The 27,129-nt window shown below is 39.5% G+C and overlaps 1 protein-coding gene across 9 annotated transcripts in view; it reads right to left on the bottom strand.

Annotated features, from left to right (window-relative positions):
• Positions 1–27,129, bottom strand: part of myo18ab (myosin XVIIIA b) — a 126,225-nt gene that overhangs the window by 60,837 nt on the left and 38,259 nt on the right. For 5 of the 9 annotated variants that reach the window (XM_085244822.1, XM_085244821.1, XM_085244818.1 and 2 more), the window contains 19 exons: positions 26,795–26,938; positions 23,108–23,170; positions 22,495–22,582; positions 20,554–20,660; positions 18,518–18,694; positions 18,074–18,284; positions 17,176–17,318; positions 16,998–17,098; positions 15,653–15,716; positions 15,395–15,539; positions 8,575–8,745; positions 8,305–8,395; positions 7,842–8,034; positions 7,050–7,136; positions 3,606–3,747; positions 3,336–3,495; positions 2,242–2,428; positions 1,364–1,568; positions 985–1,094 (listed from right to left, as the gene is read on the bottom strand). In XM_085244822.1, the coding sequence (XP_085100948.1) occupies positions 985–1,094; positions 1,364–1,568; positions 2,242–2,428; positions 3,336–3,495; positions 3,606–3,747; positions 7,050–7,136; positions 7,842–8,034; positions 8,305–8,395; positions 8,575–8,745; positions 15,395–15,539; positions 15,653–15,716; positions 16,998–17,098; positions 17,176–17,318; positions 18,074–18,284; positions 18,518–18,694; positions 20,554–20,660; positions 22,495–22,582; positions 23,108–23,170; positions 26,795–26,938 (2,589 nt within the window). The remainder of the gene's footprint in view (positions 1–984; positions 1,095–1,363; positions 1,569–2,241; positions 2,429–3,335; positions 3,496–3,605; positions 3,748–7,049; positions 7,137–7,841; positions 8,035–8,304; positions 8,396–8,574; positions 8,746–15,394; positions 15,540–15,652; positions 15,717–16,997; positions 17,099–17,175; positions 17,319–18,073; positions 18,285–18,517; positions 18,695–20,553; positions 20,661–22,494; positions 22,583–23,107; positions 23,171–26,794; positions 26,939–27,129) is intronic. The other 4 variants (XM_085244820.1, XM_085244825.1, XM_085244819.1 and 1 more) reach the window with 1 other exon arrangement.

Below are 27,129 nucleotides of genomic sequence, written 5' to 3' on the forward strand. Positions count from 1 at the left end.
AAACTTTGAGCCTCCTCACTGCCAGTGTAGTATAGAGCAGTGTAAAGGAGCACGAGATTTTACACATCTGTCCTTGTTTAAGTTTTTTTTTTCTTTTTACAAAACAAAACAAAATGTTGATTCTTAGAAAACAGATTCTGCACCTTTTGAGACAAGACATGAGGCACAGAGGATCTTAATGTAGATATGTTTTCTCACAGTATCGTCGTAAGACTAATCACACCTTAGTGCAAAAATGCTATATACTCGCTAAATAAATGTAGGGAAGACATTAATCATATGCCCGGGGATGTTCCTAAACTGTTCTGCCACCTATACAAAAGAAATTGAAAGATAACGAGACAAAAAAGACACAAGGGAATGGATGGGAAGACAGAGAGAAGAGGAAACAAAGAACTGTTCCCACCATCAGTAATTATTCAGTACAGTGGCTGAATGCTGCCATCCCCCACAATTATAATTAATTATACACAAGAGCGGGAGAGCCAGGACAGCGGTAAGAGAAGAGGAAGAATAAATGGATTGTGTTCACAGACTCAAGTGTGGAGGGCAAAGAGGGAAACACCGCATGTCCAGACTTCATCCTTTCTACACTGTACGTGATTTTGTGGTGTGAAAAAAAGACAAAAGATATCCCCATGAGTAAGTATTTCACTTACAGGCAAAAGACTCACAAGAACATAAATGATCAATCTGAAAGTAACATTTCCTGTTATTTATCCCACATTTACACCACATCACTTTAACAGTGGATTTCAGGTACTCTTAAATAACCTTACATCTCCCACAATCCTGAGCAAATTTTACAAAACAATTTCCCCTTGTGAATGATTTATTCTGATTAAACCAAGGCAAATGATTACATTGTATCTTAATATACGAACAGCTAAGGATGTTGACAAGAGAGCACTTTTCGTTATATCAGCAGTCACAGTCCAACTACTCACAGCAGAACTGCAAGTATCATGCTAACTCTGCACTCACCCTCTTCTCATCTGTGACAATGTAGTGGCGGCCATACTTCTTGGTTAGATGAGGTGCCAGAACATCAAAGCGCCTTCGAAACTCAGAGAAAACCATGTGGTCAGGATAACCTAGAGGCAGAGAGGCAGAACAGAGAAGAGAGCACACAAACTCAGAACACCAAAGTTAAAGTAGCATCTGCAGCTGGTGGAAAGGCTAGAACTTTATCAACAGCCAACAGACAGACAATAGTATGAATGTCTATGGGACAGTCTTACATTGGGGTACTTTAACCCCTAACCCCAGATCAAATTAAACTGAAACGTGGTTCTGTCATCAGCATAACAGTGACTGGAAAGAGTGTTGAAATTACATACATATAACACTGCAAAGTAGTTACCTTGCCTGTGGATGCGCAGAGCATCTAGCAGCTTGGATCCTCGGAGCTGAGCTCTCAGGAGGCTCACGTCCAGAGTCATAAGACCCGAGTCAGGGCTCTCTCCATGAGCCATACGGTAATCACCTCCTCCTACTGCCTCTACTTTGGGCAGTAGGCAATGGACGAAGTGAACCTTAGAACGCCGCACCATGTCAATCAGAGCATCCTAAAAATAAAGAGATTATATCAGATATCAGTTTCCAGTTCTAAGACTTCATGCAACAACAAGCTATGAAAATAGTAGAGAGTTAAGCGTCACTGCCTTAACAAGTATTACAAAAGCAACAGAAGGGGGGACTGTTGTCCTACTGGGAGAACTTCAATGTTCATGTAGACAGCGAGACCTGGAGGGGAATGATTGTGAGGAACGGCCTCCCGGATCTGAACCAGAGCCGTGTTTTGTTGTTGGACTTCTGTGCAAACCACAGTTTGTCCATAATGAACACCATGTTCAAACATAAGAGTGTCCATAAGTGCACTTGGCATCAGTACACCCTAGGCCGGAGGTCGAGGATAGATTTTATAATTGTTTCACCAGAGATGCGGCCATATGTTTTGGACAATTGGCTAAAAAGAGGGGCTGAGCTGTCAACTAATCACCAGGTGGTGAGTTGGGTCAGGTGGTGGGAACTGCATGACCTTAATGTGCATATATAGTGAGGGTGCGCTGGGAACGCCTGGCAGAGGCCCCGGTCCACAAGATCTTCAATGCACACCTATGGCAGAGGTGCCATAGGTGTGCAGCTCCATTGCCAAAGCAGCTGCACTGAGCTGCAGCCACAAGGTGGTTGGTGCCTGTTGTGTTTTCGTACCTTTTAACCACACTCTCATCCACTTACCACTTGGAGTTTCACTTGGATACACAGACTCTTCTTCTTGACAGCAGCCACACCTGTAGTGAAGGTTTTCCTCATACTAGTGGCTCGCCGCAGGGCAAGCTGGGAGCTGCCCTCCAGACCGGCGATGGAGCCCGACAACACGGTGGCTCCACTGGCCCGGCCCATGAACAGCGCGCTGATGTTCTTCCTGCAGTGGCAGAAAGATGATAGGGTTTGTACAAATCCACATCACTAGCATCCAAGAATTCACAAGACAATATAAAGAAATCAATCTGGTAGCATTAGTGCCATATTATAGTTTTGAGAGCCATATGTTGACAGGCTCCTTGCTGCACTCTTTGGTTCACTCTGTTGCCTCATGGTGTCAAACACTCACCTTATGACTGCTAAAGGTCTGAAACAGATTTTGAAAAGCTGCTAAGTTAGATATTGTCCCTGCAATTTTTGTCTTTTTAGAGCAAATTAATTGCTTTAGCTAGACTATACTTAAGTAGAGTGTGTATTCCCTTTTGCAAGACAGTAAGGCAAATGTCCCCAAGACTTTATAGACAAAGAGCCATTGATTTCATAACCTACAGTACAAAATATATTGACTTCATTCATGGTTGAACTGTGGATTGTAGCAGTAAGATCATACTGGAAACATTTGATTAAACTCTACATTCTTCCCCTTGTCAAGCATATTATGTTTTTTTGAGTGACTGAAACCATAAAATTTACAGACAGACTGAAATGAGTGCATATGAACTAAAGACAAGAGAACACAGAGCCCCCAGAGGTGGAAAGGCAGGCCTAACATGACAGAAACTGAGATAAATCCAGGCAATGCAAGAATAAATTGGGCATTTCTTTCACAAGTTCACATGCAGTGTACTGTAATGTACATTTATATGTTCTCTATATCGGACAAATGTAATTCTATTAGTACAGGACATAGTTTTATTTTCTTCTTACGTAACCAGTTAATTCAAATCCACTACTAGCAACTCCATCAGGGCACGTGCAGCTTAAAAACAACAGCGGTGATGACCAATCACTTCATACATTGTTCTATTAAACTGGATGATGTTCATGTATAGACAGAGGCATCATACTTCTGGGAGTCCTGCAGCAGGGTTGCAGCATTCTGGGCAGCAGGGTTGTGCTTGGCATGGTTCAACCAGCCTTGGGTGTTATACTCCACCCAATTGGTCCCATGGCTGTGGCCCAGCAGGAAGAGGTGGGGCTTCTCTCCTCGCAGAAGTAGATTAGCTCCTGCAACAGAATGGAAATATTCTGCCATGGTGTATCAGTGTTGTCTATTTGTTTCTTCAGAAAGCCTCGACTGATTGCGTTAAGGGACAGCTACGTGTTTGAGTGTTCACCTTTGTTTTCTCCCTGTGCAGAGCCATAGTAGCTGAAGAGTCTCTCCAGCATGGTTTCCTCTGAACCTCCTGGCTGAACAGCCTCCTCCTCCATGAGCCACAGAAGGCCTCGAGCTTCATCTGTCCTGGCTAGAGTACGAACCTGTGATGAACAAAGGCAGGCGAAAATGTCTTTTTTATTTGGACAGATCAAGGAAAGACAATACAGAAATCGTTATCTGTCACTTTCATCAGAGGACAGTGACTGGGTACTAAGCAGCCAAATACCTGACAAGAGATGTTTGTGTTTTGCTTTCTTTTTTCAAAAACAAAATAAAGAAAGTAAAAACATTTTTTATTTTTGCTCTCAAGATTAAAGGTTGCTTTGGAGCTGTGGAGTTGACTGTCAGCACCATCATCTGATGTCACTATATAAACATGGAGGCCTTGGGTAGCATGGATTGGACCAATTTCTGTTACTCCTTCAAACCTTAGAGACAGTGAATTTCCACATGGCAAATCTCCACCTACAGTAAGCTGCTGTTGCTCTAGACAAATTTGTCCTTAAGGTTTGTTCAGCATTTTTCATAAAGACTCAATCAAGGGCATTCTAATGTCCTCCCAAACCTTCAAAGCTGAACACTACAGTACTGATTTAAACTAAAGTGCAAGGATTGGCCCTTTCATTTTATTTTCTACTTTTAAGAAGATTTCCTCTCATCTTTTAAAAATTGTCAGTCACACAAATCAGACTTGAGTGAGCTTTCCAACTGTGCACTGAAAATCATACAGCTCATATATTTAAGTTAGAAGCAAGCAAATAAAACGAATTCTGTGCAAATGCAGAATAAGCCTTCCACAAGCATTTCTGAATGCCTGTCATTCTACTTAGAAATCAATGTTCAATTAATGCTAGTAAATTAGCACCCAAAATCGAACAATATAAAAAGAAAACAGTGCAGCACAAAAGCTTGAGTGATTACTTGGATATAGGCTTTCACAACCTTAACAGCTGATTATAAAACTACTCCTCTTGTCAGTACAAAGTTTAAATCCTGCACTGTTTTGTTAAATTGTTGAATTTGTGGACCTAGCAGAGATGAGGCTTTCTACATAAAAATATGAAACCTGTGCAGACAGGCCGCTTATAATGAAAATACAAAGTTAGCTGACTCTTAAAGGCTTTCCAAATCAAAGAAGAGGCTTAGGATTGTGCTGCTGAAAACACATTATCTGCTAAAGTGTCATTCGAATCACTTACAGAGATTAAAAAGAGTTTGCTGTAATTTGAACAGAGATCACAAGCTAGATGCAAATGCACCACCTGTATTGTTTAATCAAAATTGAGTCACAGTGTGTTTCCATGTCTACTGTTCTTCTGGGTGTCATTAGTAATGCAGCTATTAACTAAAGCTAAAGGTATTGGACAGACTCATATTTGTGTAACACGATGCGGTGCTACCTCAAAAAGATCAACAACATTATTTTAATTCCTCTTCAGATAAATTGAAATAATTTGTTGGTCACTACTTGACATCACACACAAACACAGACACAAAATTATTATGATTCCACTCAAAAGGACAGTGGCAGTGTGGTGTAGTTCCATTGATGGCCTGGTGGAGCACAAGCTGTGTGGTTCAAGCTCACCGAAAGTCTTCTGTAGTTGCTTAAAATCCTTCAAGCTGGTTATGATTAGGAAAAAAGGTACCAGATTATGCACATATGCATCTCGCTGCATATGAGGGCTGTTAGCCACACAGTGGTGAGAATGCCTTTGCAGACCCATGACCTTTGCCAAAACGCCTACGATGGACATGTGGGAGCCTGAAATGTGCCACAGAGCAGTGGAAGATGGAACAAAAAAGGCACCAGAGGCAGAGGACCTTGGTGTTTATGTTGGTGTAATATCTGTACCACCTGATTGTTCAGGATTGGAAACAAGATAAAAGTTTGATCTACAGAGGCCTTGTGACGCTAACACCTTCAGTCTACAGATTCCTTGCCTTGAAAGACCAGGGCAGCTTGACAGAGTGATTTTGTTTGTGGTTGAGCACTGTATTATCTGAGGATGTGTGTACATAATGTGTAAGTCCATCATAAAGAGGATCAGTTGCAGAAACTTCTAAAATCTTTAGTGATTGTAGGTCAGAACATCCAATGTCAATCTAGTCCTAAGAGTTCATTTGAATTCAGTTGAACCATTAGAAACTGACCTCAGATTCACACATGCCAGCAAAAAGGAATCCATTCTGTAGTCTTTGCTGCTAAAGCACCACACTCGCTTTGAAGCTGACACCTGTTTCCTTAATGTTCCAGGTACGGGTTGCCTGGGTAACCATCTAATTTATTTACTACCTAGTCATATGTCAAACAACAGGATCCTGCTCGCGCACTGATAACTGCGTCAACCACTTGCCTGGAGAAACGTATCTCGAGTGGTTATTTTGTTATTTTTCCTGTAGTCACAGAATGTCATTTACGTTGTGTGGCCTCTGGTTGCTGTGAACTGCTTCCAATATGGATGCAGCTTAAAGCATTTCAGCTAATATTTGGGGGATTTGATTGTCTCTAGGTGTCTTGAAAACTAGAACGATCAACAGTTTGGCATGAAAAACAACGTTGCTGATGGTATCAAATGTCAGTTATTATGGTTAACAGACATTTGCTACTCTTACATAATTACAGGTTTGTTGTTCTACTCTCACTTCAAATAAAAATACACACCATTATATAAATCATCTAATACATTCAACACAGTCCAACACAAAAGGAAGCTGGAATCTAGTACTTGTCTCCATCAAGACTGCAGGACCATCTACACAGACCAAATGCTGCAAATACTTGTACTGCTAACAACACAGACTTTTAGTAAAAAGGGAACCAACGAGTGGAGAGAAAAGGAGACTCTTTCAAGCTTCAAAGAGAAAACACATCACAAATTTGATTCTAATCAATAGTGCTGATCTCAGACAAAATCCTAAAGGAAATGAAAGAAACAGCAAGAAAATATGGAACCAACCATCACAACAAGTTGACAAGCATTTAGGCTAAGCATGCTTTGAAAACTCTTTTATGTTACATCTAATTTCAGTCTCAAGAAGAGTAGGGGGAGTTTTCTGTCCCAGATCTCAGGTCCTCTGGCTTCAGCACATATTGATGCCTGCTTTGCTAGATTGGCCATGGACCTAGAACTATTTGCATTTGCCAGCAGTGATGAAAAGAGCTATTTGCTGGCTCAGTGGTACTCTGGGGTGCTCATTTGGCTACAGCTTCATTTGCATTAATGTCTCCCTGAATAATGACTGAAATTCAGGCCCAGATAAACTGCCCTTGAATCTGGACCTAAATACCTCAATGCTCCACTGAACATAAACACAACTTTAATCTGTGCTGTTAACACAGCATATTTCTCACAACTGATTCCAGGTGAAAGCAAAGCAGAGTGTAGTGAGGGTTGCTTACCAGAGCTTGGGTTGAGGCTTGATCAATAACTGCTACAGACAGTGAGGTGTTGGACTCTATGTCATCTAAAGCAAGTTCTATGTTTTCCTAGATGCAGGAGGGGACAGAAACTCAGGTTAGTAACCTACAAGACATGTACCAGCAGAAGATGAGCTCATAAAAAATAAAAAAAGGAAAATCAAGTGCAGCTGTTCATCTCAATCTTGAAATCAGCAGTTACTAAAGCTATAGATTGGGTTGAGTACATAAAAAGTTTTGGAAATTTCTTAAACTGGACATTTGATTGTTGGGGGTTTTCTCTGCATTATTGTAGGGTCTTTGGTCTGTGCAAGCTTACCTGGAGGAAACCGACACAAGCACAGGGCGAGGCTGTAAACTACACATAGAAATGCTTTTACTGACACCACCAATTTCTCAACATTTGAGTTTTTGTGTATTTATTCAAGTTTTGAAGCTCAATTACTCGTAGAAACCACAGATCTTGATGTGAACCACTTGCATTGGAACTACAGTAGAAGTAGAAATTTTCTAAACCCCGAGTATCCTGTGGATTATCTGGAGTACTGAGGTCAAATTCTTTACTGCTTTGGAGCACCAATGAACTGATCTCCAGTGCATCTAAAATCCTAAAAATTTTAATTAGTTGAGAATTATCGGTACAGGCAGACGCCAGAAAAAATAGACATCTGTGTTTGACTACATGTAATTATTAAGTCGTCCTTAAAATCAGTGCATGAAATATGTATATGTTCTGTCCCTCCCAAGTGTTAAGCTCTGTTGTTCCAGCTGCACCTCCTTGTATCTCTCCAATTCCTTGACAAAGGTCCGTTCATGAAACAGAGTCTGTAGCCTCTCCTGGGTGTAGTTGTGACAGAGCTCTTCAAAAGTGGCTCCCCTCTGCTGATGAGCCAGCCGAGGGTTCTGGAAACCCGGAGTGTCAACGATCAGCAGAGAACACAGAGAGTGCTGACTAGACTTCAGGGCCCTGAGGGACACAGATGCATCAGCAGGCTTTAGTGAAGAAGCTTTGACTAATCAAGCAGTCTGCAGCTTCCCAGTGTCAAAATTATATTTATATACCAATTCATTCTTACAATATTTGAAGGTGAATGTTTTAAATATTTTACAAAAAAAATCTAAAGTGCAGCGCTTATCTGGCAAGATGAATTCATGAATGATCTAGCTATTTTATATAAGTCCAAATTGAATATGAATATTGTAGTACTAGAATTTGAGGTAAATGCTGACAGCTAACCTGTTAATAAGGGAGATGACAAGTGTGAAAAGCTCAGAGTAAAGTCCTGATGCCATGGCCTCCAAACACTCCAGAGCTGTGACTTTAGGGCCTGAGAGACAGATGAGATGCACGTTTTATGTTTTTTTCATGGGACTCAGTTTTTAAACAGCAGCTGAAAACAAGCAAAATGTGGTCTGCATCTAAGAAAAAATGATCATATCAACAATGGGAACCCTTTTAGCAATAATTCAACATAAATGGAAATTCCAACGTTTGCAGTATTTTTACCTAAGCCATCACCATGGCTAGCCTCATCTGGTGGTCCTCTGAATGAGGTAGAATGCTGCAGTCCTTTGGCCTGATGCTTAAAAATAGATGAAGATAGCTCCTCCAAGGTGCAGCCCAACAGGTAGGCCGCTTTCTGAGCCCATTCATGACGAGCAAACTGCCGACGTCCCACTACAAGTAAAGCATGAATGAGTTCAAATTCTAAAACAAAGAGCTAGAAGAAGAAAGGCAACGAAGATAACATGTACAGTAAAAATGAAGAGCAAGTGTAAGTATACAATTACTGTAGATCAAAACTACTATTTCTACCGTCTGTTGCAAATTTAGGCAAGATTTCGTTTCTGTGACACTCCAGTATCCAAATCCAGTACAACTATCAGCTCTGCTGAGGTTCAGTACAGCTGACAAGACCTCAGACTGTAACTGTTAAAATACAAATTCAATTTCAACGATGGTCCTGGCCTTCTACCTGGTAAACACTTCGCTTGGCACCTCTATTTAACCAAAAGAGATGTTCTCTGCCTTTGACAGGAGTTGTCCCAGATGTGAAAAAACAATGCTGAAAAGTGCAAAAACTGTCAGTTGAAATGAAACGACAACTGAGCTTGAGATTCTGCAGTAATGGAACATTTAGCGCTTCTCTAACAGAGTAACGCAGTCATATCAGCATCTATGATTTAGAGGAGTTCCCTAAAAGGAAATGAATGTTGACTTGATTCTTATACTTGAGTGGGATATCTCTTATATCAAGATTTAACTGCATAATGATAATTCATCTCCTGAAAGTGGCAGAGTGAATGAGAAATTTTCCAGACCCCAACTACTGCCATCAACAAAGGCAACTTTTGTGATGGACTCACTAGAAGGACTAAAAAGTATCTATTCTCTTAATGAAAGATGTCATGAGGTGTACAGTACAGTCTAGTACTGATTTACTGTATAATATCACTTTACCCCATCCAAAACACGACAGCAGACTCCTGAAGAATGTATTATTATAATACCACAACTATACTGTATTATATGCTGTCAACGGCATAGACAAAGAGAGAAAGGCAGCATTTCTTTGTGCAATGTGTAATGCTGAATTAATGCTGAACACTGGTGGCTCTAAAAGTCAACTGGTGAATATCTTGCAGTTGACGTGATGTAAATTATTTTTACTAAAATACTTAAAGTCAGTACAGAATAGTTTCATGTTGACACTTTGCAGCACATACACTGACAGTAAAAATTAGAGACACTTAAATATTTTAATGTCAATAAATGAAATCAATGTTTTAAAAATCTTTAAAATATTTAAGTAGGATCCAGTTATGATCCCACCTTAAACACCAAGAGTCCTCTGCTGTGTGGGTTTTAGCACATCATGTTTGTGTTCTGTCCCCACGACTCCAAACATAAATATGGAAATCTCTACTGTGAGAAACGGAAAAGCTGTGTGAGGCTGGTGTGTTCTTAGATATGTGATGGAGATGACAGCTAATCATGTTTAATCCTAACTCTCAATCTGTTTTTGCACAATTATCTGCAAGAGGAGAGCATCTCCACTTGGTCGGAACCTCAATCAAAGCCAGTGTGTTAGAATAAACCAAAGAATCATGACAACACCAGCGACATACAGCCAATCAAAGCGACACAGAACCAGAGAACCCAACAGGGTCCAGGTTAATCTGGGAAATACAAGGTCTGTGGTAGAGAGCTAAAACACAAACAAGAGATTTGAAAATGTACAAGTTTTACTTTGTTTGTTTCAGAATTGTAGTAGTGTGACAGAAGTCGAATGAGGTGACAGGGGAGGTATGAGAGAGGGCGGTTTAAAGAAACAGTGAAGTTCTGATTTTCATCTTAGAGAAAAGGAAAAGGCGATGCAAGGAGATGGGAGAGCCGTAATGAAGAAAACACAAAAAACACAAGAGAGAAAGAGGAGGAGCAGAAACAATAAAAATGCTAATGGCTGAAGAGAATGATAAAGGCATACAGACAGAAAACAAACAGGAGAGGCTCTGACATAAGGTTTTTTAGGTTAAAAAAAAAGGGTCAACAAGTCGTGTGTTGTTTTTTTCCCATTACCTTCATCTCCATCTGTGTTTGATATGGCGCAGCATGCAAACATGCAAGTAAAAAGAGAGGGGGGGGGGTGTTAGAGATAATAGTTTAAGGATTCATCACATCATCACAGACACAGGAAAACATCAACATTAGCATTCAACAACACTGACAACACATCATTATGCTTTGGAACAGCTGGCTGAGAAATGTGACTGATAGCACCCCAAACCCCTGTTTCACACCAGTGGAGAGGTAATGATACTCAGGACTAAAAGAAAACGGTCCAAGCATAAAGAATGTCCTTCAAGTAAAGTCACTGTCAGTGCAGACTATTGACGTTAAAAATTATTCAAGTCACAAAAGACTTTCTATACTATGACTGATGTCACTTTGAAGTAAGTGTGCATTTCAGCAAAAACATGTAAAAAGATGACTTTTACTGTCCCCAGTTTTATGTTGGAGCATCCATCGCCACCTGACATTGAACCCATACGACCCAAAAAACAGAAGGAAACACTTCACACAGCCACCACATTGAGATTGCTGCAATGAGGAGAAAAATCAATAAATACGTGCAAGGGTAATCACTTCCAGTTATGGAGACACAATTTTGCAAATAAATTAAAGTTGGCACTTAAATTGGTAGTGATTGTAAAGTAGTCACATCCAAATATAAAATAAATGTATTCTGTTGCGCTCCATCTTATTTTCTGTGCAGGTATGCTTTCTTTTTCAGACGGCACAATTTTAAAGTTAAGGGACCTTCTACTTATATACAGTAAAACCTCAAATATATGACTAGTGATTAAACTAAAACTCAACTTCAAAAACTGTTTGGATGTCATACATAAAAACAGAACACAATGTAGGATTTGATCAACATACCTGGACTTCTAAAAGTTCTAGGGGAATTAACTGTGGACTGCTGAAACATTTTGGAAAAAGCCACATTAAACAGCATCTAATGGAAAAAATCTGCATTCCCTTTTGCCTCTGTAGTCAGCGTGCCTCTGACTGAGAGCAGTACATTCATATGTCAAACATGACACCTAGTGGCTGGTGGTAGAAAGTAAATTTGACTTAAAAACAATTTTTCTCCCACTTCTGCAAGAAGAATTCACATTTGATGCCTTACAGTTGATTGTAATTTGAACAGAGACATGCTGGCATTAAGTAATCAGGTCAGTGCAGTGCAGAGAAGCTGGGAAAATCAATAAATCAGTTGTTGGGAAACTTGCATATAAGTATAAAACCAAATGCAGGATATGCACATCTTCATTTCAAGTCGTCCTTACAATCTAAAACAACTAAAATTACATACGTAGGAGGATCATGTTAAAGGGACAAGTCAAATATGGCATATAGATTTTAGACTGCCCATTTGGTACAAATTCATTTTAGACTTTTTGCCAGTTTGTTGTTAACATATTGTCATCCATGGCCTCTTTTTTCCATATACCTTTTCCCTATTAAGCAGGATGACATTGCAAGTTTCAGGTCTTACTTTATTTGGAGTGGATCAGTGCTCACTCTAGTGGCAGCAGGGTAAGCGGGATATTTCAACCAAATTTCTCCCAAGCAAAACTTTCCAGTTCACTTTACACAAGTTCTGGGTCTAACCTGCTGTCTCCTACCAGTTTGGTGTGCCCAACAAACCTTCAAAGGTTGGTGGCCAATAGGCTTACTAAGAAGATGCCCAAACTGCCTCAACTAGTGACTTTCGGCACAGACCAGTGGGCATAGCTAGAGTTCATCAGGACCTTTGACTGAGAGGCGAGGAAGACCGTGATGTGATCCATGCAAACTTCCCACTTTCCAGTCTTTCTAAAGCGCTTGGAGTTCCAAAGGAAATTCCAAATGAAACCCAACTATGAGAAGTAAAACAAATGTAAAGGAAAATATGCATTTTATTCAGCAGTACGGACACGATGACACTTCAGTTTTTTGTTGTTGTTTGTTTGTTTGTTGTGCAAAACAGGCCGTAATTTTGTTGTGACCATGTAACTAATCATGGCGATGTAAGGAGTCGCGCGTAAAACGATGGATTTTGCGCATATCAGTTTCTTTTGAAAATGATTATACAAGACATTGCATTTTAATAATCCAGACTAAAATGTGAAATAGAATGAAATTCTTTGTGGATTATCTAAGACAGAACAAAGCTCAAGCTGCTTGTGGAACGCATATGCACACTTTCACACTTTCACTGCTGATTTAGTGTGGGATCCCCTTACCGAACTCTCTCCCGTGAAAATGGAGCAGTGAAAACGGTATTTAACACTTTATGTATTTACACGCTTTTTTTATTGACACACAAACAAACACAGACGTTTCTACAGACCATTAACTTCTTTTGAAAAGTCGACTGTTTACTCTTACTGTAAATTTTATTCTTTATTCTGACTGAGAATAAAGTTTTTGCGTATATAGGAAGATCAGCACAGACTGGCTTTTGTTTTCATTAAGGGTTTCGACAAAACCTAAAACCTCAGTCAGAGCTGGCCATGACAGAGATGGCTATCACATCGGTGGTTAACTTCTTCTGCATCTGCTTCTGCTCACATAAAAGAGGGCATTTAATGCATCATGTCATTCTTTTTCTGCAGAAATAATCCTTATGAATGGCAGCTACCAGGACAGGCTGCAGAAAATCATAAATGTTGGGATTTACCTCAAAGAACAGTAAAAAGGTGTTTTTACACTTCCAGTTTATTGTTTTCTCGCTGAGTTTTGTCACAGATCTTTGTTAAATTTGTCTCACAGGAGATGATGACACCTCTCATATGCACGTGTCTTTCATGCTTGTAACGGGAGCCGCACAAGCCAGAACATTAATAAAGGGTTTAATTAAATAAATCTTATAAAGGGCTACAGTTGTCTTACTTTAGAGGAATAAATATGAAAGAATTTGGGCATCAACACAACCTCAGACGCCGTCTCTGTTCAGATTTATAATTGTTTTGCGTTACAAAACAGAAATGTGGGTGTTTTGTTATGATTCCACTGAACATGGTTATCATATATATACACAAAGAGAAACCGTCACCTATAGCTTACATCAGCACCATGGACATAGCCAGTGTTGGGAAGGTTACTTTTAAAGTGTATTCCACTACAGATTACAGATTACATGCCCCAAAATGTATTTTGTAACGTATTCCGTTACGTTACTCAATGAGAGTAACGTATTCTGAATACTTTGGATTATTTAATATATTATCATGCTTTTTACAACTACATGAATGTACTATAGCTGTGTGATTTATTACTATTACTGAAGGTTACTCATCATACCAATACCAGCTACATTTTTAAATCTTAATATAAAATGAGTAACAGTAGGTGGACATTAGGTAAGGCTGCACTTTTTGCAGTGATCTCGTATAGAAAACTATTCTGTGCATATATAAAACAGGTCCACAGCTCCGAACCGTAGTAAAGCGACCTCTGGCTAATACGTCGGGTTCGTGTCGGGCTCATAGCTGAAAACTTTACTTTGTTGCCTGGGTCAAGTTTGCTAGCGAGAGACAGAGAGAGGCGTTGAAAGGCTGCTCCAACGGAGCTTATTGTTTCAGAGGAAAACACGAACACAGTGTACTTACAGCTGGGCTACACTGCCCATGAGGCTACATTCTTTAGGGCTATGCCTGTATTGCCTTCATATTAAATAATTTTTTGAACAATAATTTATTTAAATATTTCGTCACGTCATTTTGCGGGACGCAAGTAGAGGTGACATGGGCTTGAGACCCAGGCATTTGAGCCTCTTAATGCGTGTTTTGTTTGGGTTTCCACCGGCGTGGAATTACCAAAAATAGAGAGGGGACAGCCTAACATATGGAACAGGAAAAGGCCGCCGTGTAATCCCTTTATTTCAACAAAGTAACTGTATTCTGAATACCACCTTTTTAAACGGTAATTGTAACAGAATACAGTTACTCATATTTTGTATTTTAAATACGTAACGGCGGTACATGTATTCCATTACTCCCCAACACTGCCAGTGGCTCTACTACAATCTTTCTCCAGATGTCTAAGCTCCTAACTTTAAGTCTAAGATACAGCCGAGCCTCCCTACAGAGGAAATTCCTTTTAGCTGCTTGTATTCACAACCTTATTTTACTGGTCAGTACCCAGACGTTATGAGGGTGGTCAGATCTTTGACCATGACAATCTGGTCCATGTGTTTGTGTGTGTGTGTGCATGGCTGGGTCTGGGGCTTGCTGGGGCTTGGCCCCTGTGAGATATGGTCTTGGAGGAAAGAGGTTCACCCTCCCTAGTGCTCCTTGCTGGATGCTGCTGCCCCTCCCTGGGCATACTTGTTGGTTCCAGGGCGTGTGGTTCGCTGTTCTGACATGGTTGTTGACCCACTCCCTTGGTGGTCTGGAATGGCTTACACGTCTTCCGTGTTGGGGGGGTCTCTGCCGGCCAGTTCTTGGGCACCTGGAGCCCATTTTCCCCTACCCTCATTTTCAAGTTCATTTTGTGACAAAGACACTTAAACACTTACACTCACACTGGACACTCTCTCTCACACTCACACACTGCACAACCCCTACAAGAAGAATATATCTGTGCATTTTTTTATTTTTTGGGTTCTAGTTGCTGTATGGTTGTTTTTTTGACGGGTGTGGCAGTTGGTGATACACTGTAGATTTCTATTTGTACGCTATCCTTTTATTACATCTTCTCCTATTCCCCTATAATCACACCATCTCCCTAGTCAAGATCTGATGTACTTAAAATCAACGAGGAAGGGAGTTCCTACCTTTAGTCGCGCCCGCTGCCCCCAAGTGGTAAATGGCACCGAGGATAAGCCAGAGGGCTTTCTGCTCTTCACTGGAGATGCCCAGCACCTTCATGGCTGCCTGCAGCTTGGTGAACTGCTGCAAGGATCGCTGCTTGTCTTCAGGCTGAAGCAGATCAAATCAAACTTTACTGAACCCTGCAGGGAGTCTGGAATTTTGCAATAAACAGTTGCTTTCATCCACACATTTTATTAACATCTACCATCTACTGTGATTACCTTAGTCTGTGGCAGGATCCCAAAAGCACTGTTCTCAGCCAGGTGGTTAAAGTGCAGCTCCGTCCTGGAGGAGAGGAAAGACACTAGAAACATAAGCTCCTCAGTGCCAGACAAATGTGTAAGCTTGATGTGAGTAGTTGTATTTTTGTTATATCAGAAGAATATCCATATTATGTGACAATGATTTTCTTTTAAGACAGCTTTCTAATTTAATTGCTGACTTAGCAAAGATATTTAGTGTAAAACCCCAATTCTAAAAAAGTTGAGAAGATTTGTTAAATGTAATTAAAAACAGAACGCAATGACGCAAATCACAGGATCAATGTTCACTACAGTTCCTTCCAAGTACTACATTTGATAGATACTGACGACTGTCAACCAGGAACACCTCCCAAGAACTGCAGTCGTCTAGTGACAACAATTTACTCAAATCCTTAAGCTTGCCCATTTTTAGACTTCGAGCACAGAATGTACACTTGCTACCTAAAAAAGTAACGAAATCAGTGTTTGGTCGATTCTTTTCTTTGTTGTAACAAAGAAAAAAAGCTATAAATATTACACCACTGGAAAGTCTGTTTATTTCCCCGTAAGCATTGCCACATTTGTAAGAAAAATGCATTTGTGCATCGAGTATATGGGTTACCCCCATGAAAAACCTGCCAAATCTTCTCTACCAATGCTGCTGCCTGATTGGCACCTGATTACCATAAAATGTTAAATTGCTAATATGTTTTGTTTCTTCAGACACTGTATCTAGGTTTTGGTCCCAGTGGGAGGCCCTAACACGCTGCAAAGCATTAGAAAGTTTAATCAACAGCATGCATTGTTTGTGTTTTGACTAAAAATTTCAAGGAAATACATCACATCCTCTTGTATTTTGGTTATTGTGGGTGGACCACAAGGGATTTTCTGGGTTTTAAGTGGGCCACAGGATTGTTGACTTTGGGAATGGGTGGCCTATAGAATTAAGAGCCTGTACATTCATGCTGTAAGGTATATACAGGTTTTAAAGTAACATATGCTCCCATGATACAATGACTGAAAAAATCAGTGATACTGATTGTTGACAATTTCATTTCAATGCAACTGCACTGCCATACAGCAGTGAAACAGTGAATATTATGCCACTGTCCAGAAATTTCCAGACATGCCTATCCATAGCAAACAGAGAATAGGTGACGAAAACTTGTCAAGAAAACAAACATCAAGAAATAATATGACAAACACTGTGAAAAACCTATTGTAACGCTACAATTCTTCCAAATCAAATCATTTTTTTATTTTTAAAAAACAAAAGAAAATCTCTACGTTACTAAACAGTACAAAAAAGGGCTCAACGAGTCACCTGAGACTGCTGTCGGCTCCAGCCATCATGTAGTAAAAAACGTTGAAGGTGGATTCCCCCTCAGGTCGTCTGCTCACCCTCAGTTTCTCCAACAACATTGTCTAAGAAGTAAAGAGAGTTTTGTAAAAAGGGTACAGTACAAGCTAATCAGCTGTGTGCGCGCACTTGTGTTTGTTACCTGGATGGAGGCAGAGGCCACCTGCCCAGCTTGGTCGAAGTCCAAGGAAACAACATGAGAGAAGTGGCTGGCATTTGTGTTTATGGTGGTAGAGCTGTTCCCAAAGGCCTCCAGTATGGTGTAGACTGCCTGCCACTTCTCAGCTGTGTCACCAAAACGATAAGATGTCCCATCATTTGATGATTCATTGCAAACTAGCAATCAATGTTTCACAAAGAACCCATAATTCTGTTCTACCTGTTAATAATTCTCATTGTCCAAATCTTATTATACTTTTATAAACAAAGACCTGATGAAAATTGTGTGGACTGGCTACACTGACACTGACAATACTGACATTTCAGTGTATAACTGTTATACATGTTATATATGTCCTCAAACCAGGCCCTGACTCAAACCGCAGCCTGTCTGTCTTACATATCCTTGTTGGTGTAAAAACCTCTGGCTCACACTGTCAGTAACAGGATTTGAGCCTACTTGTGTTTAGTTAATTATTTCTATTTAGTAATTGAAGAAAAAGCACTTAAAAATTATCTGATTTTATCATCTGTAATACTTAATTTCAAAAGTTGTAGAGAATAAGGATTGTGCAAAACAAAAGACTGAAACCAGTACAGCTGTGATGTTCTGGCTTGGACAGTGTAAGCTATCCTGTGCTCAAATTCAAACCTGAGCATTTATTCTTAAAAAACAAAATCATCATGTGATAAGTTCTCTTTTTTAAGTTTAACTGAAAAAAGAGAACTTATCAGATGATGATTTTGTTTATTAATTATTATGAATTATTATTTAATTCTTTCTAACTAGGTTGAGAATCCTGAGAAACCATGTAAAATTCCAATATAAGATATTTGAGGTTTGTAGTCCACCTACCCCTGTCTTTTGTGGACAAACTCACCAGAGAAGATTTTTCCTGTGCTGCCAGCAATGCAGACCAGGTACTGGACAAGATGCTGACAGTTGGTGGTTTTGCCGCTACCAGACCTGCCCAGCAGCACAATGGACTGATCCTGTCGGGTGGTGAGCAGGTTGCGGTAGGCTGACTGGGCCACAGAGTAAATGTGAGGAGCTGAATCCTCACGCCGGCAGCCTTTAAACATGTTCATCACCTTGTGAGCAGGAACAGAATATGAGATTAAAACATGTACAAGCACAAAAATAAAGAGAGACTAATGAAGAGTTAGCTGTAGCATAAAGCACCTCCAAACCCTCGAAGTGATCATTACACTGCTACACTAAACTAAACAGCTACACTTTCTTTCACAAACAACCGGCATTAATGCACTATATATAAATGCAATCCATTAATTTGGCTGGCCTTGCTCATTAGTCTTGAGCTTACCTTCTCCGAGTACATGGAGGGCATGCTGAGAGGGTTGATGACCACCATGTTGGGTCCAGCATAGGTATGGATGAGGTTCCCTCCATAGCGTTGCCTCAGGCAGTGCATTACACTGGATTCATTCAAATAGAGTAGTGAAGCTAGGTCTTCTGATCTGTCGTATGATGGAGGGTTGGCCTACACATAGAGAGAGCAATCATAAAATGACAGAAGAGCTGTACTCATTCATTGATTAATCACTTCCCATCCTATTTTATTACACAGTCATTTTAAAATCAAATTTACCAAATGTGATAGTTTCGTATTCTAATAAACTATTTAGTCAGTTACATCTGGTCTCAAGCACCTGCCGTAAGTTGCTCATGAAATGTCTAAACAATCAGTATGAACTGGCAGATGTTCGATTTCCTTCCTTTCTCAAAGTATACTTATAAAAATAATGCATAAATAAATAAATAACTGTCTTTTTTTCTTCAGGGCACTGATGTTTAGAGCCTTGCTCTCAGAATTACGGTAATAACAAAGCTACTGTGCTCCACTGAAATTATTTGTATAGATTTTAGAAGTACTATAAGTGCTGTGAGCAAGAAAGTAACTTTAGACAGCCAGTAGTGTGCGTCTGCCAAACTTCCCAACAGTCCCATCTGACCTTACCTACACCTATTCCAGCATTCCCGTGAGCTGGTAGTATCCTCTGTGGCCGTCTGTGACAAACTGATTCTCTGCCTCTGAGTCTCTCGTACACACTGAGTGGACCTCCTTCATCATGTGCATGGGCTGCTAATGATAGCTAGCTTCAAGCTAGCTTTTTTTGCTTTATTGGACTTAAAAAAAACTTTATGCTATATAAATAATAATTTATATAACAATGTTTTACTTGGAATATGAATCGTTTATTAAATTCAGTTCAATTTCATTTATACAGCGCTAAGTCACAACAACAAACGTGCTTGAATGTCCGAATTTAATGTGTCAGCAACAAAAAAAATGTTTTAGCCATCAGTTTACCACAGGCTTACATAATTAATATGCACATTGTTGTTCTGTGATACAGTGTGATTTGATATGAAAGTTTTGTACTGTGGATCCTTCGATGCGATCATAACAATCTAATCTAATAATCTACTTTAATTTATGGGTATTATTGTTTATAATATCCCAGAAGTGAAAGTGACAAACTTAGACCTTTATATGCATTGCAGTAAATGTATATCTGAAAGTGCTATAATTAAGTTTAACTACAATACAAATCCTGCATTGTTATCTTCTTTAGTGCCATAAGCCAAGGCAAAGTAGCCCCCTGAACTCTACTCCCACAGAGGTCAATTATCTTCCTAATAGTTTTACATCTTCACTGCGTACGATTCTTGAGATTGTAGCTCCTCTGACAAAGAAAGCCTCAAATCAGAAGTAATTGACTCCCTGGTAAAAGTCTAAAAGGAAAAGGTGTCCTACTAATTTAAAAAACATAGTTTGTTGTTCTTTTTGAAAGAAAAAAGCCCTCTATAAAGCTAGAACATCAGTCCTCTTCATACATTAAGGTTAATTATGAAGTTCCACAGAATTCTGTGCTAGGACCATTTCTCTTTACATTATACTTGCCTCCCTGGGGTAGGCATTTTTGACCAGGATGTGTCCTTCAATGCACATGAAAACAGAACAAAACATGGAGGACTGATTTCTTCCATTTGTACAATATCTCTAAAATTAGAAACAACCTGTCTCAGAGAGATACTGAAAACCTAGTTCATCGTCCTCCCCTCACCCCAACCGGTCGCAGGAGATGGTCGCCCCTCCCTGAGCCTGGTTCCACCCTATAAAAGGGAGTTTTTCCTTCCCACTGTTGCAAAAGCGCTTGATCATAGAGGCCCATCTGATTGTTGGGGTTTTCTCTGTATTATTGTAGCGTCTTTACCTTAACATATAAAGCACCTTGAGGAAAATGTTGTGATTTGGCACTATATAAATAAAGCTGGATTGAATTAAATTGAATTGAATTGAATTTAGATGAACAGGGTCGGAAGTCACCTACTCACCTTTTCAATGTCGTCTTCATCCACATCCAGTACAGTCCCGTCATGCTCCATTTTGATTCTTACCTTGCCCTCTGGCAGAGAGCCAGTTTCTGTCTTTATCACGGTGGCTGGCCAGAGATAAGACAGTAAACACTTTAGTTTTTGCCTGACTGAAGTGCTCAACTCTACTGATCTCTATAGTTTAAGTGGATAATTAAAGAGAATAACAAAAGGAAAAATGCATGACTTTGCCATCTAAAACTCTAAAGACCAGCAGTGTGGATTTTTTTATTTCCATTTTAAAGACTTTATCATCCAATAAAATTATTTTTATAGCTAATTAACACATTTAATCCCAATGAAAAACACTTCACAGCTAGGAGGTTCTAAAAATTTAATTTCAAATATGCAAATATGTGCAGTGTTAAGTGTTAAGCTGTAGAATGCATATGCTGAGCTGCTGCAAACAGATGGGGATAAGAACAACACACTTTTCTCAGTGCAAACTGAAAATCATTGCTCAGTGAAGCCAACAAAACCACATCATCACAACTACTCCACAGGCACTTTCTATGACTTCAACATAATGTTGCAAAAGCAGGCTGACAGCCCCAAAACATCTACAGCAGGGGTGTCGATATCATTTTACATCGTGGAGCACCTACGGCCCACTTTGACCTTAACTCATCATTCTGTCAGTGTAAAGAAATTACATATTTAACAGTTTTTCTACATGATAAAGAAAAAAACTGCTGTTACAAAGAAGAAGAAAAAAATCGGTCAGCAAAACTCAGACACTGAGCCATGGCTCTGTACTACATGCACACATTTGTCCATTTCTGCCATTCAAAGACACTGTGTGTAGTTTATTTTATGTAGAATTTGAAACTGAACTGTAAATTTAGTCTTCTTCAATTTAGCAATTTTTTCAGTGTTTTTTATTCAGTGTAAAAGCCTTATTTTCATGGATTTGATACTACTAGGGAGGATATGAGGTTTAAAGCCTGGACACCGTTTGTCATGTGCAATGGAAAGATGTGATAAATTCTGCACTCAGCTTTGCAGTCTCCAGTATCATTGAAATGCAGCCAGTTGCTGCTTATTTTATGTTTTTGCTCCTTTTCTTCACTTTTTCTCTACCTGGCCTGTACCACTACACTTGCTGTCTTCAGGACGTCTTCCCCTCTTCCTTCTTTCACATAATGGTATGATCCCAGTTTGTCTTTGCATGTGATTGACTGCTTGATGTGCCAATCAAAGTAAAGTCGCGCCTCTGCCTGCATGGATTCCCAGCACAGCTGAAGATTCAGCTCCACATACCAACATGTCATTATTAACTTACACATGAAATTATCTTGTGGGCCGAATATATTTTTATTGCAGGCTAGATGTGGCCCGTGGGCCACATGTTTGACACCCCTGATCACGAGCATTCAAACCTAGGGTAAATCTCAATCACCCCAGATGTCGTGCAGTCAGAGAGTTATTTAACTCCCTCAGTGACAGCCACAAGGATGTGAGAGATGCCCCCTTTTTTTCCAGCTTCTTCTTCCACTATAGGATGCATTTAAAGGGGATTCAGGAGCTACTTAAGTAATTTAAGTACTCTTTTCACCATCCAATGACACAGTTAGGTCCATAAATATTTGGACAGAGACAACTTTTTCTAATTTTGGATAAGATTGCATAAAAATGTGAGGAACTAGAGCATTTTTAACACAATCCCTTCATTTCAGGGGCTCTAAAGTAACCGGACAAATTAAGTTAATGCAAAATAACAGATTTTTTGCAGTAAAATATTACGTACACACCTCGTGTATTTTAAACGGTAGATATATTAAAAAACACATTTAGTAGCAAGTAACTATGTAGCTTTTTATAAAAGACCAATAAAAGGCAATGGAATGGGGAAAAATGTGATGCCACCGTAAGAACATTTTCAAAAAGATAAGCCAGACTCACCCAGGGAAAAGCCATCCTTGTGGACAAGCCATACTTTATCTGATTCATACCAGGCCTGCTCTGCTGCAATCTGTTCCTCAGTCTTCACCTAAAAAGGACAAAGGTCAGAATTAGAGGACAGCAGGGGAAATTATACCTGTGGACCACTCACAGCAACATGTGTTTTTTTTTTTAAACCATTTGAATTTCCAGTGAGATATCAGGACATGCTGAAAGGATGCAATTAAAGCTTTTCAAAATAATGATCATGTGATTGACTGATCAGGCTTGTATGAAGAATGTGTGAGGACATTTGCGTTTGTCAAACGGCAGTTCAGTAGCAACCCCTGGTATCTAAAATGCCAGAGAGCAGCTTGGTTCAGCCCAATATTCATAACAACATAAAAGAACACAAACACATAAGGAACCAAGAATGAAAGTGTAAAACAAAGTAAACTGGAAACAAGCACAAAAAAAACTAGGGTGTTCCTATTGATGACTTCTTACATTTTACTACATTTTAACAGGAAACATGAATAGGGAACACTGCACTTTGCAAGCACGAGCACAATGCAGCACAACACAAGGGATGAGCTGGTGATTTTGTCACACTCAGGCATAGTGCAGTCCACACCTGGGATTGCTTAGCTGCAGCATGAGATGCTTGGAGAGCAATAAGATCCTCTTCTACTGATCCCTGGTGATTTTGCCAGCATGAGAAGGTTAAAGGTCACAGTTATACATAAGCAATATATGTTAAAACAGACAGACATATACAAACAAATACACAGATATAATGAAACATCATCTGCTCAGCTGTAGACAATGTCACTGCAACAGATGCTCTACATATCCAGAATATATGAGAAAGAGAAATTAAGTCTACTCACTATGCATGATCATCGATTAAAAGTACTGCTTGAATGTTACATTTTGAAAGTTTTACAGGTCACTAAAACATGATGATTATATGACAGCAAAAAAGCTTCATTCATAAAGACTCTAAAGACATTGCCTTTGATAGAAAGCACTTCCATAGAAAGAGCGAAGAAAAAAGTGCTTGTGTGAATGGGTGGGAATAGGTGAATGATGAAAGTAGTGTAAAGTGCTTTGAGTGCTCAGAGCAAAAAAAAAAACACTATCAAGATCCGATCCATTTACCAATTTCATAATCCTACATCACCTTGTTCTCAAGTTACCACATTCACAGAAAACTTACTCTGACCTTTAGGTTGAGATCACTGAGATTCAACCTCGTCCATGATTTTGTTGATGCACCTATGGTATCAATCTGAAAATCCTAGATGAATTCCTTCTTGAGTTATTGCATTCGCAAGATGTTTAGAAAACTTGACCGATATTCAAACTCATCTGAGATTTTTAGTAGACGCACCCACGGTGTACGTCATGACAATACAATGGGAAGAAAACTGAAAATGCCAACAGTGAAGTTCAGACTTTTTATACCGATAAAGAACAAGGAAATTTGATTAGTATATGAAGGCTGAGCAATAGGTTATAGGCTACTGGCCACTTCAGCCAGCCATCAATGAGAAAGCCCTGGAGTTCTGTGCTCATGACAAATTAGTGAACACAGTTGTCAAACAATCTGTGATGAAGGCTGCAAGTGACAGCCTCCTCACTGCTTCATGTATTTAAATTAACTTTTTTATCTGCTTAAAACCAAAAAATCCCAAATAGATGATTAGAACTTATTTTCATAACAAGCTCTTTCATGATTGCATTTACTAAAAAACACGTGCCAAGTAGGAACTCCCTGCCCAACCCCCCATGTGCCACACATACCACTCTGTGAATATGTTGACAATTCTGGAAATTATTAATTTAATAACCCAACCTAATATCCAACTATCTGCAGGTTATTATATCACTTTAGCATCCCTGTATAATGTCTTAGCTGCTGTGGGGATGAACAAAAAGTATTTTACCAGCATAATATAATCTGCAGTAGGATCATTGCTTTAACAATGTAACAGATAGCTTTAAGATGGCCTTAAGATGTTTATGATGATGTTAACTTTGTATTCCAGGTGCAGTTATAACTATTTTATACATATTGCATATCTGTGCTTATTTGAGTTGATGTTCGGGTTCATTAATGGTTGTGAGCTTCATCGAGTGAGAGTGTCTAGATGATCCATGTTGAGGGAAAACTAGAACATAGAAGGAATTGCAGTACATGCTTACACAACAGTTCATTTTAATATCTTTTATATGTTCATATTCTTGTATTAAGCTTTAAGTAGGGGTTCTTGATTAAAACATTTATTTAGAAGAGGACACATACATAGTTTCAGTTGTTGCATATCAGAGTGGCTTCTGTCTCTCTGTCTGGTTAGAGGTCAGGAGCTAGTCGCGAGGTGAAACAGGGTGCAATTGTGGTTAGCACACAGACACACACTTAGTTAGAGAATCATTTATAGGTGAAAGTTTAATCATGTTTTGCTGGGGTTGCAACAAGAGCAGTTTGTCGCAGAACTGCTGCGAGCATCCGGCAGTGACAGGAAGCACCTGTTGTGAAGATAGGAGACAATTGTTCTTTTAAACGGTGTCAAAAGTCGTTGTGGTTTTGATTTGATCTATGTATAAAATGTATCTGTGACGTTGAAGGGGCGTCATTAAATTTAAGCCCTGACGGTATAAATATCTGTTTAATGCTTTGAGTAAGTTGAAGATCAATTGCTGTTTCCTTTGATCTTCCCACATGTGAATTAAAATCTTCGTTTGACTTCACCCGGCCGGACCAGTGTGGTTATTTTTCGATCACCTCTTGTACCCTTCCTCAATTTTTGAATCTTAACACTGCTCTCATCTTTAGAAAGACTTTATCCAGTTTAGCATGCCTGAATTGAAGGACTAACACTATATTGTAAGAAAAAGTCCTTGAAAGCCTGAAATACAACTCTGATTCCAAAAATGTTGGGATGCTGTACAATAGCAGAAGTACAGCAGAACACAGAAAACACATCACATGTTGAAACTGAGAAAATCTACTCTTTTAAGGAAACCCTTGGAGGTACCTTAAAAAGACATCCACCTTTGTGCCTAAGGACAATAAATGTCCATTCCTCAAAAAGTGCTATAAAAACTTTATATATTCATATTTTTTTTCACTTTAAATTGGTCAGTCTTTTAAAACTACTTCTCCCTGAAATATTCATATAAAGTTTTAATAATATTTTCGTTGTTTTAACCCTTTAAATCCCAGTTTCATTACATGAGCGCCCTGTTTTTTTAGCCCCAAAAAACAAAAAAACTAAATATTTTCCAAAAAAAACATTTGAAGTAATATTTGATTGTTATTATAATTAGGCCTTTAGATGGACTAAAGATTGGCACCAAGAGTCATTTCGATCGCCTTTTATTTTTTTTCCAGGAGCGCATTTCATAAAATGCACACTATCGACCACGCCCAAAAAGTGCAATAAAAATATTAAATATTAATTTTTTTTTTAACTTTAAATTGGTCAGTCTTTTAAAACTACTTCTCCCTGAAATATTCATATAAAGTTTTAATTATATTTTCGTTGTTTTAACCCTTTAAATTACAAAAAAACTAAAAAAAAAACTAAAAAACTAAATATTTTCCCAAAAAAACATTTGAAGTAATATTTGATTGTTATTATAATTAGGCCTTTAGATGGACTAAAGATTGGCACAAACAGTCATTTCGATCGCCTTTTATTTTTTTTTTTCCAGGACCAGAAAATGGTCTCCAGGCGGCAAATGCTCCTCCTCTAGGCCGAAATAAGTGCATGTTGCCGGGGTAAGTCGCGACGATCACCGGGGCACGATCACCGGGGACTGCTTTTTCCAGCCCACACGTCCGATACCACGTGACAACAAATACGTCATTTCCTGTTGACTAAAAAAAAAAAAGCACCCTCTCATGGTCCTAGGGACCAAAAAATGGTCCGCACGATCAGCGGGCGAACCCGCTGCTGCACGCCGGAAAAGAGGCGTCATTTCCGGCAGGTCTGTCCAAGCAGCCCGCTGTTTTCCAGCAGAGGTCAAATGTGAAGCAAGGGCGCCACCCGGTGGACAAATAAAAAAATTACAACTCTAAGGCCTGTAGTCCAAAACGAAACCCAAGCTGGAAACCTGACGACCCCTTTGACCCCTCTAACAAACCAAACATATTAAGCGTATGTGGAGTTTCGTGGAGTTTAACTGTCAACAGCACCTTGAAGCAACTGTTGTTGTGATTTGGCACTACAGAAATAAAATTCAATTCAATTTAGTTCAATACAATACTTCAAATGGGGGAAATTGAGGAAATTAAAAGGATTTTGGGCCTTACATTCTCACATGTCAAATGAGTACAAATTCCAGATAGGAGCCCCAGGGAAATGCAGGTCTGTGGTGCATGGAGGGTGCCCTGAGCCTGCAGGGGTGCAGACACGAGCGCCTCAACAGAAGATGAAACACTGACTGCTGGCTCCAGCTAGCCACAGAGACAACCAGCAAAAGCAGTGTGAGTAAAGCATGGAGAGAAAGACAGGGAATGAGGGGAAAAACACAGAAGACACAGTCAACATGGAAATTCAGATGAAAATATTGCAGAACATGGCTGTATCCCAATTCAGGGTCTGCAGCCTTAAAGGCCGATTACGTCACAGCGACGCGACGAAGGCT

The sequence above is a fragment of the Mchenga conophoros genome, linkage group LG14 (assembly GCF_057382185.1).
Source record: "Mchenga conophoros isolate Kocher_MC1m ecotype Shallow Benthic linkage group LG14, M_conophoros_male_GT1.1, whole genome shotgun sequence".
In the NCBI taxonomy this organism is placed as follows: domain Eukaryota; kingdom Metazoa; phylum Chordata; class Actinopteri; order Cichliformes; family Cichlidae; genus Mchenga; species Mchenga conophoros.